General features: G+C 31.9%; 2 protein-coding genes across 5 annotated transcripts in view; one reads left to right on the top strand and one right to left on the bottom strand.

The window, feature by feature from the left end:
* Positions 1–590: 590 nt before the first annotated feature.
* The window catches only part of LOC127805836 (protein transport protein Sec61 subunit beta-like), a 79460-nt gene continuing 62676 nt past the window's right edge, over positions 591–17374 (bottom strand). The window contains exons 2-3 of one of the 4 annotated variants that reach the window (XM_052342633.1): positions 4241–4290; positions 591–1059 (exon numbers count right to left, since the gene is read on the bottom strand). In XM_052342633.1, coding sequence (XP_052198593.1) covers positions 807–1058 — 252 coding nt within the window. In that variant the 5' untranslated portion in view covers position 1059; positions 4241–4290 and the 3' untranslated portion in view covers positions 591–806. Of the gene's footprint in view, positions 1060–1940; positions 2220–2729; positions 2892–4240; positions 4393–17374 lie in introns of those variants that run through there. The other 3 variants (XM_052342632.1, XM_052342631.1, XM_052342634.1) reach the window with 3 other exon arrangements.
* On the top strand, positions 11352–15948 carry LOC127805835 (cytokinin riboside 5'-monophosphate phosphoribohydrolase LOG7-like). The gene is made up of 7 exons (XM_052342630.1): positions 11352–11553; positions 12425–12522; positions 13385–13415; positions 13731–13830; positions 13945–14015; positions 15089–15232; positions 15652–15948. The coding sequence occupies exons 1-7, from the start codon at positions 11431–11433 to the stop codon at positions 15745–15747; spliced, it is 663 nt and encodes a 220-aa protein (XP_052198590.1). The 5' UTR covers positions 11352–11430; the 3' UTR covers positions 15748–15948.

A 17374-nucleotide genomic window follows, 5' to 3' on the forward strand; every position in this document is an offset into this window, starting at 1 on the left:
AATTTATCTAAAAGCTCAAATAAAAAACCTAAGCCAACCAGCCTCTAAGACGTCTGATCCCTCTATTGTCGAGAGAAAAAGTAAGAAAATTAAAAGGCTTGCAGACGATTGGGCGGCACAAAATTTCAGAACGCTTGGGTGTTTCTAATTCGTCATTTTTGTTACATTGAGTTTATTTATCTGATTTAAATGTTTTTAAAGTGAACACAGGGTCAATGATATACCAAGGTATTTAGTAAATAGTTAAATTACAGAAAATAAATAGTCAATACATATATTACTTAAATTTTAATAGTGTTGTAGAAATAATATAAAAGTAAAAATAAATTTGTTGTTAAGAGTTGAAACACTAGTTAAAAGGTTAATAATATTCTTGATAATCAACCCCACCCCCAAAAAGTAGGAAAAAAAAACAATTTCAATAGCTAAGCGCTTCATCCTGAAAACATAAAAGTAACCAAATTTCTATTGTTTATTTATCTAAATCACTCTTAATTTGTGAACTATATTTTGCGTAATGAGTTTATATCAAAAAGTAATGACATGCATACATACCTGGTTTAGTGAGCTTCCTTCTCGATAGAAGAATGTTCAATAGAATTTGAGCAATTTTATTTGAAATTTTGTTTAGATGATCATCGAATCGGTAACAATGGAGCCAAAATAATTCTTTCCTAACAAACTTGAATAACTAAACCGCAATAACAACAATTCAAAACCATATGTATCCCACTCAACTGAAAGAGTCACAGATAACCTAGAAGTTAAAAGCAAATCTAGCCCAACATGTACCCATAGAAGCCTTCTTAAGCCTCCCTGCGCACAAAGTACAGCTTGCCCATGACATGGAGAATAGCCACAAATGCAAAGAAACCAATGCTCATAATCAGGACAACGTTGGGAGAAATCTTGAGGCCCGGGGCATCATCGGTGTAAAACTGGAGCATGGTGCCACTTGCCCCACCGGCCACCCCAGCACTTGTCGTCCTCCTCCTGCGTAGATTGGCTGCAGCGGCTGCTGCACTTCCTCTTGGGGGCGCTGCTCCGCTCAAAGCCATTCTGCAACAACCATTTTAATCATCAGAAACGAGTAGCTTGTCCGCTGAATAAAATTTCACTTGTCCAGATCCCTCCCCCCCCAATTAACTAGCTATGTTGAGTCCCGTTTAGGTGTGCTAGAAGGACTTGGGATACAATGGTCCAAAGCTCATCGTGCACCTTGTTTGTGGATTGTCATATCTATATTCCATCAGTATATGATCATTTTATACAGAAAAATGTTATTTACAATCTAACTTGGTTATGATCTTGCTGAATCCATATCCTGTTTGGATATAATTTGTTTATATACACAATTTTGTTCATCAAAATCGATGTGTTCTTTTTCCCAAATCCATATCCCATGAAGATATGAATATGATTTGCTTGTAGATATTTTTTAACCTGTGAACGCTTCACTATTCTCTTTCTTTTATATCTATTTGTCTATTATTTAAGCAAACACCCTTTATTTGCACTGAAGTTTTTCTCAGTTTTCAAAATGTCTCTTTCTAACTTCAAATCCACTGAAACTGAAAGAAAAGAGGCAGAAGTTTATGCCAATTATAGGAGAATCCCCAATCTTACGAAGCAATAACTCCGTTGGTAAAAAAATTGCAGCTCAAAAAGCAATCTATATAGTTTTTTTTTTTCTTTTTGCTAATTAATTGAAATAGTTAATTCCAACCACAAAATATATTAGAAACAATATTCAGATCTAACCAAACATTCACAAATCAATCATCCCCAAAAAAATAAGAAAAAGGAATTTCAAGAGGATAAACCCTAATAGTGCAGCGATCTAAGCACTAGGACTAATAATTCTCCGATTAACGGCTGTGGAGGGAAAAAAAAACGATAAATAAGACGACATAATGGACAGGGAACGACGAAGAACTTGCCTTGATCTTGGCTAGTTTTGCGCGTCTCTGAATTTGAATATCGATCGATCGAGAGACAGAGAAAGGAGACGATTTTCAACGAGGACCGAGTGTAGGAGATTGGGAAGAGGATCTATATAATTTGGGTGCCTCCAGATGTACAACCCAACTGGATTGCTTACCCAATTGCATCATGCGGAAGTAATCCGGTTGATTATTTTATTATTATTATTATTTATTTTATTATCATCATTATTTATTCTATTTATTATTTTTTTATTATTTTCCCCACTTTCTGCCACCGACGGCGATTGTCGCCGGCACTGCCGCCGGCCAGACCTGATGTGGCCGGCCCATACACCATATCGAAGCCCTCGCTGCATACGTCAATATATCTCAAAATGAAACCCATCAAACGGCTGGATTTGTGTAGATCTAACATTTAATAATCGGCCGAAAAAAAGAAAAATATAAAAACAGGCAGTGTCCATCACCGCCGGGGCCACCATGGCCGGCGGTATTCGCCGATCAGACACCGCCATCACACCCCCAAGCCCTAGTCGACCATCATACCAAAACTAGTGCCAGTCACCGCCAGCCACCGTGGCCGACGGTTTCCGACCATCCCCCACCGTCACAAGACTCGCCAACACCCAAGGACCCACATATCACAATATCATCAAGATCCAACGGCCGGATCTCAGTAGATCTAAGATCAAAAGCTCGGCCAAATGCACAACCCGCGGGCAACGTATACGCATATATCATTTCCACCACCAAAACACCATAAAACTCAACAAAAAATCGTACCTCTTGGTAGATCAGGCCCACTTTAACGGTGAAATCGATGTCGGATCGAAGATCGGACGGCTCGATCATAAGAAATCGCCAAAAATCAGTGGAGAGAGCAAGAGAGGGAAGAGAAGCCTTCTTTATATAGAGCCCGACCATAATGGGCCGGGTCGGCCCAATGGGCCGCCCCCCCACTTTTTTTCTACATTTACTATTATTGCTATGATTATTATATTCTATGTCTTTACCATTTACCTTTATTTTTATTTTATTTTAGTATTTTATTATTTATATCATTATTATTTTTTTTTTGAATTTTACAAGTAATACGTTTCTGGGCAGCCATTAGCATTGCATCACTGATCAGTTGGCTAATAACTTAACAGCTCAGTTTCACACCCATGGTTCAGTTTGAAAATAGTAGTCAGCCATCAGAAGGTGGTCACCAGCACCCCCCCAATTCAACAGCTGAAGCCAACACTACTACCAAATTGTTCATACTCTATTCTTGACATACCCATACCATTGGTTAGATGTGGTTGATGGAGGCACTTAAGGTCTTTTTGCAAATATCTTGTTTTGGTTGGATAGAATGAGAAAATAAAGGGGCAAATAAAAAAGAAAAGAGAGGAAGAAGATGAAGCAGAGAAAGAAAGTTAAGCCATGGGTTTCTCTCCTCCAACATGTCTTCATATCCATACATCTCTCTCTCTCTCTCTCGCATTCAACATTCCCAATTAACTAGCTATTTTGAGTCACGTTTAGGGGTGCTAGGACTTGGGATACATTGGTCCAAAGCTCGTCGTGCACTTTGGTTGTAGATTGTCAAATCTATATTCCATTAGTATATGATCATTTTATACAGAAAAATGTTATTTACAATCTAACTTGGTTATGATGTTGCTAAATCCATATCCTGTTTGGATATGATCTGTTTATATACACAATTTTGTTATTCAAAATCGACGTTCATTTTCCCAATTCCATATCCCATGAAGATATGAATATGATTTGTTTATAGATATTTTTTAACCTGCTTCTCTATTCTCTTTTTTTCATATCTATTTGTCTATTATTTAAGCAAACACCCTTTATGTAGATTGAAGTTTTTCCCAGTTTCTAAAATATCTCTTTCTAACTTCAAATCCACTGAAACTGAAAGAAAATAGGCAAAGTTTATGCCAATTATAGGAGAATCCCTAATCTTACGATGCAATAAATCCGTCAATATAAAAATTGCAGCTCAAAAAGCAATCTGTATAGTTTTTTTTTATTTTTATTTTTTGCTAATTGATCGAAATAGTTAATTCCAACCACAAAATATATTAGAAACAATATTCAGATCTAGCCAAACATTCACAAATCAATCATCCCCAAAAAAAATAAGAAGAAGGAATTTTAAGAGGATAAACCCTAATAGTGCAACATTCTAAGAACTAGGTCTAATAATTCTGCGATTAAAGGCCGTAGAAGGAAAAAATAACGATTAATAAGACGACATAATGGACAGAGAACGACGAGGAACTTGCCTTAATCTTGGTTGGCTTTGCGAGTCTCTGAATTCGAAGATCAAGAGAGAGAGAGAGAGAAGACGATTTTCAGCGAGGACCGAGTGGAGGAGATTGGGAAGAGGACCTATATAATTTGGGTGCGTCGAGATGTACAATCCAACTGGATTGCTTACCCAATTACATCCTGACACTTCGTCACTCCCATGTTGGTATTCAGAAAATAAATAAATAAAAATAAACTAAAGATAGGCCTATCATCTCCTCGGAGGCCCAAAAGGCTTTCATATCCAATAGGCATGAATCTGGGGCCAATTTCACCGGCCCAAGGCAATATCAGCTCATTTTAAATGGCCCAATTTACAGCCCGAAGATAAACCCAATTTATTTATATTTTGTAGCTTTAAAATACTTTTCACTTGAAACTTTTAAATTAATATATTTTCATATTTAAATCAATTTTTTATCCACAAAATAGCTAAAAAATGGTTGTAAATTAGTTGTGCTTTAACTTCTAACACAGTTGCTATTAGAATTAATGTTGTAGATTTAACAAAAATCGACCTTTACTACTTGTATCTGGCAGACTAAATTATACATAAATTTAATAATAATAAAAACAAATCGATTCTTTTTTACACCAAATAACATATTTAGTTTTTATTTTTTAATATTTTGAAAATTGGTAGCATTATCAAATAATAATATCAATATTTATTTTTAAAACAAAAATTTAAAACTAAACATCAAAGACCGAAAATAAAAACTAAAAACAAGAATTAAAAATTGACAATTATCTCAAACGTGCTCCAACCAATTATTTTTAATTTTTTTTGTACGAGATGTACATTTTTGTCAATATAAATAATTTTTTACACATATTTAACCATAAAAGAATAATTAAATACACCACATTTTTTTTATCTAACTCTATTTTTAATTTTTATTTTTAAAATGTAGAAAATTGACAATATTATCAAATATAATGTTCAATTTTCATTTTTTTAATAAAATATTAAAAGAAATAAAAAAACCCATAAAAACTGAAAATAAAATTAAATAGCCCTTGGGAAGGTCACTTGTTCCCCCAAACCTATGACATATGGGCCAGCATATGTGATTGAACCATAGGTAATGGGTTGGGCTTGGAAGCCAAACCTATGATATATGGCCCAGCATCGTTAAGTTGGGCTGAACCACTTAAGTGGTATAATAAGATGTTTCCTTTGCTCACACCACCAAAGTCGGACCATGTTCTTGGATCCCAAATTACTGCCCAGCCCGGCACGAATACCGTTTGGGGTCAAGATAAAATGATACAAAATTTAACAACAATTTTTATTCAATCCATTGTTCTCAATTCCAAGAGAGACAAAAAAAATAAAAAATATAAATAAATATTTGAAGGAAAACATGTGCAAATGCTTATTATCTTTTTTTTTTCTTTGTTAGTGTCATGAAAAAAATAATGTAAAATAGAATAAGAAAATAAATATCGAGCACAAGATATATACGATTTAATCACAATCTATGATTCACGCTCACTAGAAGAGACAAATGAGGTTTCACTATGAAGAAATTGAAACAATATAATCATCCCAATCACTCACATTCCTCAAAAATTTTCAATATATCCAAAAGAGAAAAATCAATTTATAAAGAAATAATATATTTAGAACTAGAAGAATGTAATATCTAACGCTTCTCCATATCGTGAGGGCAGGGGAAAGACCCGAGCCCAGAGCCCACCATCGCTTCCTTGACAAAATTACATTTTGATTTTCTTTCAAACCATCTAAGTCAAGTTCATTTATAATAATAAGCTTAAATTTGAAAATAAATGTGTTGGGGGGTGTGATACCCAATAAGTTCAAAATGATGATGATAAGATCGAGTAAGTATAAAATTATCATAGGGATCGTTTCGAAATTGATAGATTTAAAAAAAGGTCAAAACCTACTTATAGAAAATCCGATAAGAAGATGAGTTAAATAAGTTTATCTTATTTTGTGATGAAAACAAGCTTGACCCCAGTTACTTAAAACAAGAACTAAGTTCAATCCATTCTGGTCTAATCTCATTAGCTGTCCTATTTAAAATTCATTATTCTCCTTATTTTTACATAGCCTATTAGCCCATCACTTATCTTTATTAGCCCATTACTGATCTTATTTGATCTAACCTATTTGAAGTTGTTGGAGACTTGATTGTCACTATTCAAATCTATGTTTGTTTATCCTTTTTTTTCTTCACCCTCATCTCATCTCTTCTAAATACTTAGGTATTTTATCCTCATATTTGTGAGATTTTATCGAGTTTTTTGATGGTTATTTACATATATTGTGTTTAGGGGTGGTGTTTTTAATGGGGGTAAAAAAGAGAGAGTGAGAGATAATCAAAAGGGAGAAAATGAGTGGCTGTTAGTATTTATTTTCGGGTTAAGATTTTTTTTTTTTTATTTGGGTAGATTTGGATTCGATATGAGGCTAGTTTTGAGTTTTTTCTTGAGATTGATTTTTGGTTTTATTTTAGTAGATTTTGGATCGATTAATTTAAACCTTGAAATCCCACTTCATCTCTTCCATTGACGACAATTCATCAAAGCATAACATGGAGTTTTATTTTGATTTTTTAGTTTCTCATTTTGGTATTTTAACTCACTGTTTTGTGCATTTCTGTTTGATTTAACTCGTGGGTTCGTAGATTTTGTGGGGGTATTTTTACAACAGAATGTATACATTAATTTATTTTTTAAATAATTTTATTAGGTAATAATAAATATAAGATACTTAATAAAATGTATTTATTAATATATAATCATTGATTAGAACACAAGAAATAAAAGGAAACGGCATAGAAGTAGACGCGTGGACTGGAGGCGCAGTGGGCAGTGGGATGGGCGCCGATAGGAATAGCCGATAGGAATAGCAAACCATCACCTTCAGATGGTCAGTTTGACGTTAATATGACGTGTCAAATGGCGCCAGGTTTTGGAAGCAAAATTCATAAATTCCAACTAAAATCAGGGTTTTAAGAGTTTTTTTTAATTGAAGAAATTAAGAGATACTTAGATACATCGGACCTGTTTGTTATAGCTTAAAAATTATAACTTTTAGCTTTTAATTTTTAAAAAGTGGGTATGTAGTGTTTGTTTTAGGGCCTATTTGTTGTAGCTTAAAAGTTGTAACTTTTACCTTCTAGTTTCAAAAAAGTTTGGATGTAGTGTTTGTTTTAACTTATGGAATTCTAACTTATAGCTTCTACTAGCTTTTAGAAGGGGTAGAAGCTGGCTTTTTCAAAGTTGGGATACCCCAGCTTTTACAACTTCTGCTTAAATAATTATATTTTTTTGACAATTTTACTCTTATTTTTAACAAAGAATTATCCTTTTGTCTACGCAATCATGGATTTTTCTTCTCCACCACCATCTCCATTTTCAGATCTCTTCCTCTCTCTCACCATCTTCCTCTCTCTATACTCTAATTAATTTTTTTATAATACTTAAAACTTATATATATACACTAATTAATTTTTAAATTATCATTCTATAACTACTAAGGGTATTATGGACAATTATACAAAAATAAGTTATTTTACAGCTTATGATATCAAACACCACAACTATTTAACTACAACTTCTAAGAAGTTGCAACAAACAGGTTCACAACTTATTCTAAGTTTTAGAAGCTATAATCTAAAAAGCTATAAGTTATAATTTTTTTAATTAAGCTGCAACAAACAGGACCTTAGTTTTTAGAATTTTAACTTATAACTTCTACTAGCTTTTAGAAGGGGTAGAAGTTGGCTTCTTCAAAGTTGGGGTACCCCAACTTCTATAACTTCTGATTAAACAGTTACATTTTTTTTTGACAATTTTACCCTTATTTTTAACAAATAATTACTTTTCTATCTACGCAATCAAGGGTCTCTCTTTTCCTTCGTCATCTTCATTTTCAAATCTCTTATTCTCTCTCGCCATCTCCTTTTCTCTCTATATACTAATTAATTTTTTTATAACACTTGAAACTTATACATATACACTAATTAATTTTTAAATTATTATTTTATAACTATTAAGGGTATTATGAACAATTATATAAAAATAAGTTATTTTACAGCTTATAGTATCAAACACCATAACTATTTAACTAAAACTTTTCAGAAATTGTAACAAACAAGTTCACAACTTATTTTAAGTTTTAGAAGTTATAATTTAAGAAGTTAGAAGCTATAATTTCTTTAATTAAGCTGCAACAAACGGATCCATAGTCGATCTTCAACCAGACCATCTCACCATTTTTATAAACTTACAGCTTATTTTTTGTTGATCTAAAAAAATAAAAAAATTGTGACATTGGCTAAAATTTAAATCTTATCCCTACAGATTGATAATAACGTTATATAAAAATAAAATTTAACTTATATTTTTATAATATTTAAAATTCTTGTGTGACGGATTAATTGAATTATTTTAAAAAATTAAAATTTAGAATTTAAAATTTAAAGTATACATAAATTATTTTTATTTAATTAAAAATAATGGACAAACACCAATAAATAGATCTTATTTTTAAATAAAATATATTATATTATATTTTTAATTAATTAAATTATTTTAATATTAAAAACATAATCTAATAAATATATTTAATTTAAAAATAAAATACATCTATTATTACTTAATATATTTATATATATAATATATTTAGAGAGAAAGAGAGAGAGACTTACATCAATCAATCAGAAAGCACAAATCAAGGCCTAAAAGTGTAATAATTCCATATTTTTGTCAGTGAACTAACATACAATCAATCATTCCTTCTCCCAGTTTTTGCATTTCCCGACGCTCGCTGCTCCGGCCGGCGGCAGGCGGGGCCGGCTGTCCCCTCCTCCTGCTTGCTCTTCTTCTGTTCCTCGCCGCTGTCTCTCCTTTATCCCTTCTACTTGCATTAATTTGAGGGCCTTCTGGACTATACTCTCAGGACAACTCGTAAATCTTTTATTTTGTAAGTTCGGTAAAAAAGTTTACTTCATTTCATTTACTGTAGCACTTTTTGTTGTTTCCACGGTGACTAAGGATTTTAGAGTCAATTATTCTAATAAGAGTAATAGTTGTTTTGAACACGAGTTTATCTAAAATAACTATTTCGGTAGAAAAATAAGACAAAATTTAGTCTTTCGTTGAATCGTTTGGTAAATTTTTTAATATTTAAGTTAGTCATTTTGTTTGAGATGGCATAATAACAATATAATAAATATAAATACTTGCTCTTAATTCTCTAAATAAATAATCAATATAAATTAACATAATACTATATAGATGATCGAATTTAATTCTCTATGTAAACTAAAAGAGCTAGCTATCGGCATGGCATTGGGCCAAGAGCCTCCTTAGTTATTTGTTTGGGTAGCTTTGGATTAAGATTTTTGGCGGGACTAACCCTTCAAATCTCGTTTAATTTTATCCTCGTCTAATTATAAGACAAAGCATGATTAGTAATTCTATAAAGTTATGGGTAATTAATACAAAGTTGACATATAAACAACCCAAAAATTTAACTGCTGGGGGTCAAATTTTTTGACAAAAATTAGGAAGAATTCAATATTTCACTTTTTTTTTTTAAAAAAATTGATTAATCTAAAACTCCACCATAAATTTTTTATTTAACCCATTACTTATATCATCCAAAGAAGTTAAAGAGAAAAAAAAAAAGAAAAAAAATCGACACACAAATTTTAAAATTGAAAAAAAAATTGATTAGCTATTTATATAATATATAATATGTAGCAACAAATTGTGTCCTTGATTTTTACAAAATAAGGATAATTTCTATACTGAATAAACCGTTTAATTAAGCAATGAAAATAATGAAGTCACTCAAGATAACTCAAAACAAGACTCGTTTAAATTTGTTTATTTTTAATTAAATAAACAAGTTTAAACTTTATTTTTTAACTTATTTATTAAATGCTCTTAACTTAATTTTAAAGTATCCAACTCATTTATTTTGTGAATAAATTCATTTAGGATCCGTTTGTCTAGAATACCTTTTTAAATTACATGCTATACTTAGAAAAAATAATAAAACTAGAAAATAAAAGATAACATTTGCATGAGAAAAACACTGAAATAATTAATATTTGAGCATTAGAAAAAATAATTTATCAATATCCTTTACACATTGCTTTTTCACGCGTGTGCATATATTTTTAAATATGGATATTACCCTTTCAATCCATCCAAGGAAATAGGGTTCACACGTGCCACTTAGTAATGGAATAAAAATTTTAAAAAATCTATATTTATAAAAATTTATTAGTCGCCATCTAGTCAAACCATAAAAATATGATATCATATTATTTAATCGTGATATCATTTGAGACAGTTACATTAATTTTTTTTTCCAATTTTTTGAAGCCAAACATAAATTATTTTAAAATAATTCAAAACTTTTAAAATAATTATTTTTTAATTTATAGTTTATGTCGTAACTATAACGATACTCTCACACTAAAAACGTAACATTCTAGACATGTTTGAGAGTAAGGTTTGATTTTTTTTTAAAAGGAATGTTGGGTACCTTTCAACTTTTACTAAGATGGAGACATTAATTATGTATATATTAAATTAAGAAGTATAAATAAATTTATATGAAATTATTAATATTTTAAAAATTATATCTAATAAATTAATTATTTGGTCAATTTTAATCGAATATCTATAATGAGAAGAAAACCAATGTATTAAAAGTTGGGTCGGTAATCAAATTGATAACAAAATAATTTAGTGGAGTAAATATAAATTTTTTTATTTTTACTTTATGATTTTAATTATTGTATATTTATTTAATAAAAATTAAAAAAAGGTTCAAACTTAACCCTTTTTGTTTGTAATTTGATGTATTATAAAGATCAAATGTGAAAGCATTGAAAATTATATATAGTGAATTGAATTAAAATAAAATAATAAAATGCCATGACAAATAGTAATTAAGGGATTTGATAATTAGCCTTTTAATTAATTAATGTAATTATATGTTCTTAGTCACGGCGTGAAAGAGAATATTAATTGCCATTGAGGGCTGGTGAGAACGAGACTTGAGGCTTATTTATATGTAAACGACGAAGACGCTTTGTTTTCACACTCTCTCTCTCCCTCTCTCTCGTGGGCTACTTGAAGAGCCGACAGTATTCATCAGAGAAGGAGAGAGATGGACATGAACATGGAGAAGGAGAGGAGATCACGCTTCAAGAGAATTTGTGTCTTCTGTGGAAGCAGTCCCGGAAAGAAAGCAAGCTACCAAGATGCTGCTGTTGAGTTGGGGAAAGAACTGGTAACTATATATATGTAAATATATATATGCACATATGTATATGCCAACAATCTCTCTCATTCTTTCTGTCACTTTCCTTGGAAAACTACATCATTATCTCAGATTTTCCTCTATGTTGCTTTCTCATCGTTTCCTCAATTCTTGGTGGAGCATATGAACATAATTTCTTGTCTTGTTAGTTGTTTCTCTCCACTTCATTTGCCAAGGGGTTGTCTGATCGGGCAAAGCTTTCAAGGATTGGAAATACGATTGCTGGGGAATTTGGAAAGGTAGGTTTAGGGTTTATGTTGGGCATGAGAGAGAGAGAGAGAGAGAGAGAGAGAGAGAGAGAGAGAGAGAGAGAGAGAGAGAGAGAGAGAGTTTCTGCTAGCTGTAACCTGCCTGTCAGTCGAGCAGCCTTCTTGCATGATCTTGGTTTTCTTTGAGGGGGGGGGGGTGGGGGGGGGAAGGGGAGCGGATTTAAAACGAAAAATTAAAAGAAAAAAACAATGAAAATGGAGCTGAGTTTTCATGGTTCACGAAAAATTAAAAGAAAAAAACAATGAAAATGGAGCTGAGTTTTCATGGGGAACCAAACGTGCCACCTTGGTATCATGACTGATCTTTTGGGCGTGGTTCTCTCCTCGGACGCTTCTCCGTCACCAAATCTCATCACTTTACAAGTTTATGGGTTTTCATCAATCATTATTACGTATATACTATATATATATATACATATACACACGAACACTCATCTTGAATGTATGTTTAATTCTATCAATGTTTAATGTTTACACTGACAATCCTGACGAGGGTTTTCTTTCTTTCTAATTCCTGTTTTTGTTTTTTTGTTTTTAATGTTTCTTACTTGGTTTCGATGTGTGTACTGAAGGTAGAGAGAAGGATTGATTTGGTCTATGGAGGTGGGAGCGTGGGTCTGATGGGCCTTGTTTCTCAAGCAGTCCATGATGGTGGGCGCCATGTTCTAGGGTACCCTCTCTCTCTCTCTCTCTCTCTCGCGTAAATGAATGCTAATTGCTTGAAAAGACAAGCCTGATCTTGCCCTTCACTGGTCTGTTTCTTTCTTTCTTTACTTGCATCCATCAAATGATCATCTCTACTTCTTTAGATCCAATTAATGCCTTCTCTTCCTATTGAAACAAACCATGAAATTAAGATGCTAGTTTTCTGATCTACCACGAGATTGGGTATTCAAATATGTACACATTTCTTAAAGATAGAGAACAAAGTACCAAATGCTGATCCTCGCATACAGTGTCATGCTTATGGATTCATGGCAAATTGACAAGCCTTTTGAAGCGAGTGAATATGGTTCCAACTAGCCTAAAGAGTCTGTTGTTACATGAGATTCGGCTGCCCAAAGAGTCTGTTGCATGTTTATCCATACAACACATATTCCACTATATTGACAGTCTAAGAAAGTGACTATATTCCAGTCGGGTCCGACATAAACACGATACTTTAGAATGGAACCTTTTTAGGAAGATAAAAGTGAACACATTCAAGGATTTTCAAGGTCAGTGTCCCTACTGGAAGACATAATGACAGAGAGATGGAAACAAAAGCCCTTTTGTGGCAGTTTATCTGGTTGGGATATAGAGATTAGAGAAGGAACTTCCATGGAAAAAGGGGCAAAGTTTGTTTCCCATTTGGCAGTTCTACCCCTGCCCTACCAGAGCTAATCTTTTCAAAACAAAGGGGCGATCTGGAATTTCACTTTCCACAAAAGTCTGTGGTGGGACTGTCTGTTTTTGCCTCTCCTTCTATTTCTTGAACTTTGCTCATTCTGTACTGTAAAATGATTTGTTTTGTTTGTGGGGTTGTGTTGCAGAATCATTCCAAGGACTCTCACGCCCAGAGAGGTAATATTTACACTTTCAAACTTCATATGATCGAATTCCTCTCTTCATATGGGACAAAAATAAAATGGGGTTCCCTTAATTTATTATTATGCACAATATATTTCTTAATCTACTAGCTTGACATCAATTACGACGATAGTATCTACTAGTGTGACATCACTCACGACGATAGTATCACATCTGTCTACTTTGTGTCATTTTACATGCCGATGCAAAGACGAGGTTTTTTTTTTTTTTAAGAATTTATTTGCTAGATGGGTTAATTGTCTTCGTTTATTTTCTTCTGTTTTCATTGCTTTTAATTGGGTGCAACAGATAACTGGTGAATCCATTGGAGAAGTGAGAACTGTATCTGGTATGCATCAAAGGAAAGCCGAGATGGCCCGGCAAGCCGATGCCTTCATTGCCCTTCCAGGTTAGAGGGGATCCAAACTTGTTCATTTATACTGAACAGTAACTTCGATTTCATGTCAAACCATTGATTTCCATTGCCTTAGTAATGTGAAAAACTCTTGATTATGAACATTAGGCGGCTATGGCACACTGGAAGAACTGCTGGAGGTCATCACTTGGGCTCAGCTTGGGATTCACCAGAAACCAGTAAGAATCATCTGTTTCCTCTCTTGTCATCCTTTGTTTGGTTGCAACACCAATTAAATCTATATATCTTTTAAGTATAAAATTCTAATCCGTTGACATGCTATGCTAAGGTGTGTTCTTTTCGAGTTCAACATATGCACATTGCCTTGTACTTTTATGTGTGCTTTTATGTTTTTTTCGGGTGATTTCTCAAATTTTTTGTTGTTTCCATTATACTCCTATATTTGTATGTTCGAGTCAATTTAACTTTTATATTTTGATTTTTTTTCATGTGACAATCAAAACTTTTCGTTGTTTTAGTTATCATCATGTGTCTCTGCATTTTTTAGTTAATTTAATTTTTATATTTTGATGTGTGAAAAAAAAAAAAAAAAGTAAAATGACTCAAAAATGTAAGTACAGGAATTAATGGAAAAAGTTTAACATGAAAAAATTTAATGGAAAAAGGAGTTAATTTGATTAAAAAATATAAATTTAAAAATATAATCAAAATAAAAAAAAATTTAAATGATTACACCCAAAAAAACAAAAAGTAAAAATATAAGGGGTCAAAAAAATGACTTTGTCCTATACATAATCAAGGCATAATTGAGGGGTGGATATAAAGAGCTACCCATAATCAAGCCATGTGATGCTTGCTTTGTTCTTGGTTTCACATGAAAAGATAGTCCTTTTGAGGATTGAACGGGATCAACGTTTCTAAATTTGATAATTAAGCCGAATAGTGACTGTTTGGTTGGACTAATCACAAGGCGGTTCGATCGGACAAAATATATATTTTAGTCTCTGTAGTTACATATTTTTTTATTCGGACACTTAAATTTTTTATTATTTTAATTATATTCTTATATTATGTAATTTTAAATCAATCAATTGTATTTTAAATTTTTTGTTATTTCAATTATATTTTTAAATGATGCGTAATTCAATTTGTCAAGTTTTACAATTAATTTTAAATATAATTAAAATAACAAAAAATTTAAATAATTAAATAAAAATAACATGCAAAACAAGAGTTAGAAGTATGTTTTTGCCAACGTTTGATTGGTAACGCATACATGATGTTTATGCAGGTGGGGCTGCTGAATGTGGACGGATTTTACAACATCTTGCTGTCTTTCCTTGACAAGGCCGTGGATGAAGGCTTTATCTCCCCAACCGCACGGCGAATCATCGTGTCGGCTCCAACCGCCAAGCACTTGGTCAGAGAGCTTGAGGTACTTCCAGATTATCCATTCTTAATCAATCCCACCTCCTATTCACTATAATTAATAATTTAATTAATTAAGCTCTACCCAACTAAGTCTGATTCGAATCATTAATTGAATTAGAACCATTCTTCTATAACTCGAATTGAAATTGTCTTTTTGATTTCAGTTAAAAAATGAACCCGAAAATTGATTGTTTGGTTCAAGAATCGAAATTTGTAATTGAAAATACAACCATCGATATTTTTTAAAATAATTTCGATTAAGGTAAAGGGTATACAAATTTAAATGGTAAGAGAATTAAGTGGGCTTTAATTCTTTCAAACTCTAAAATGACACGTGATAAGCTTAAATTACTAGTTAATTAGACCAAAGACCTTAATTAAATCTGGATCTTTAATTAATTTCTTGGGTATTAACTTGAACAGGAATACGTGCCCCAGTGCGATGAAACTGCCTCGAAATTGGACTGGGAGGGGGCCGACAGGCTCGACTACGTGGCCGAATCCGGCGTCCCCACGTAGCAAGCTGGATGAATTGCAAGTATTTTTGGGCTTTTAATTAAGCATATATATATATATATACACACGCTTTCGTATGTTGTACATGTATATATATATATATATATATACACGAAGAAGCAATTAACAGTGTTAAACCCTCTCTTTTGTGGAGCTAATGGAGGATACGACTACGTGGCCGAATCCGGTGTCTCCACGTAGCAAGCTGGATGAATTGCAAGTATTTTTGGGCTTTTAATTAAGCATATATACATATATATATATACACTCGCGCTTTCGTATGTTGTACATGTATATATATATATATACGAAGAAGCAATTAACAGTGTTAAACCCTCTCTTTTGTGGAGCTAATGGAGGATTACTGGGTTTATTACGATAATCTCTGTACGGTTTTGTTCAAATGCGCGGCTAATTTGTTGGTTGCCATCATCTCCGGCGGCGCACGTCGGCCGCCGACCGGGCTGCGTTGCGTTCCCATGGCTTTTCACATTGCATGATTATGTGGGTATATGATTAGAGTGATGATGACGACGTTCTTGGCCGTCGATCGGCCGGCCACCGTTCTGATTGGACCAAGACGTGGGCCCCAAGTGTTGGAACCAGACTGGGGCTGATGGAGTGGGCTACTGTTACGTTTGGGGTTTAGTATTTAAGATTATTCTTAGCGTTCCAAATGAATAACGTTAGTCACAGTCAAATCTTGCTTATAAGTTGAGACTTGCGGCTTTTGACTTGGGGGATTTAGAAAAGCTCAAATTCTGTTTATTTTAAAATATTAAGATAAATATTATTTATAAAAATTATAATTTTAAAAAATTTTAAAAAAATATGTTCATCTATAAATAAATACTCTCATTTTAAAAAATATCTTTTTAATATTAGTCTCAATACGATTTTTAAATTTTTAGTGTTTGATTTAAATATCAAAATGTTTAAGGGAGAATTTTTTCATTTTTTCTAATCATTCTCTTTCTTGCAAATTTCATGCGATTCGACGATGATGCTTCTCGTCGCTTAATTTATTATTATATTCGGGCGATAATATAATTAATTATTATTTCTAACAAATCACTAAAATTGGTTAGTTTTTACAGCAAATTTTGGTCAATGTTAAGTTAAAAAAAAAGTCACCCATAATCACCTTTTAGATTTTACTAGTGGTGAACTCGTATAATACAAGGAAGAATTTAATTTAAAAATAAAAATATAAAAATATTATTTTAAATAATTTTAACAGAATTAATAATTATATTTTTTTTAATTTTTAATTATTTATCAAAATTTAAGTTTAATTAATTATTCGTTATTCAATTTACCAATGAAGAACACTTTTAATTTAATATACTGTCATTTAATGTGTTAAATAATAGGTCATTTGACAAAATATTTATAAATTTTTTTATTTATTATATTATATTTATTTATAAATAAATATTATAAAATTTATAATATATCCACTCAAAGACATTTTTTATTTATTATTTATTATATTATAATTATAAATATAAATTAAAACTCTTAAATATGAGTAAGAATAAGTTTTTTCAATAATATCAAAATTTTAAAAATATGAATTTTGATTTCTTTCATAGTTTTAAAAATGTGATACTTTAAATATTAATTAGCA

This window comes from Diospyros lotus, chromosome 7 (genome assembly GCF_014633365.1).
Source record: "Diospyros lotus cultivar Yz01 chromosome 7, ASM1463336v1, whole genome shotgun sequence".
In the NCBI taxonomy this organism is placed as follows: Eukaryota; Viridiplantae; Streptophyta; class Magnoliopsida; order Ericales; family Ebenaceae; genus Diospyros; species Diospyros lotus.

Coding starts and splice junctions, on each gene's coding strand:
- LOC127805835 (XM_052342630.1), top strand. CDS start 11,431: ATGGACATGAACATGGAGAAGGAGAGGAGATCACGCTTCAAGAGAATT. Junction 12,523..13,384: donor GGTGGGCGCCATGTTCTAGG/GTACCCTCTCTC, acceptor GTTGTGTTGCAG/AATCATTCCAAGGACTCTCA. Junction 13,416..13,730: donor GGACTCTCACGCCCAGAGAG/GTAATATTTACA, acceptor TGGGTGCAACAG/ATAACTGGTGAATCCATTGG.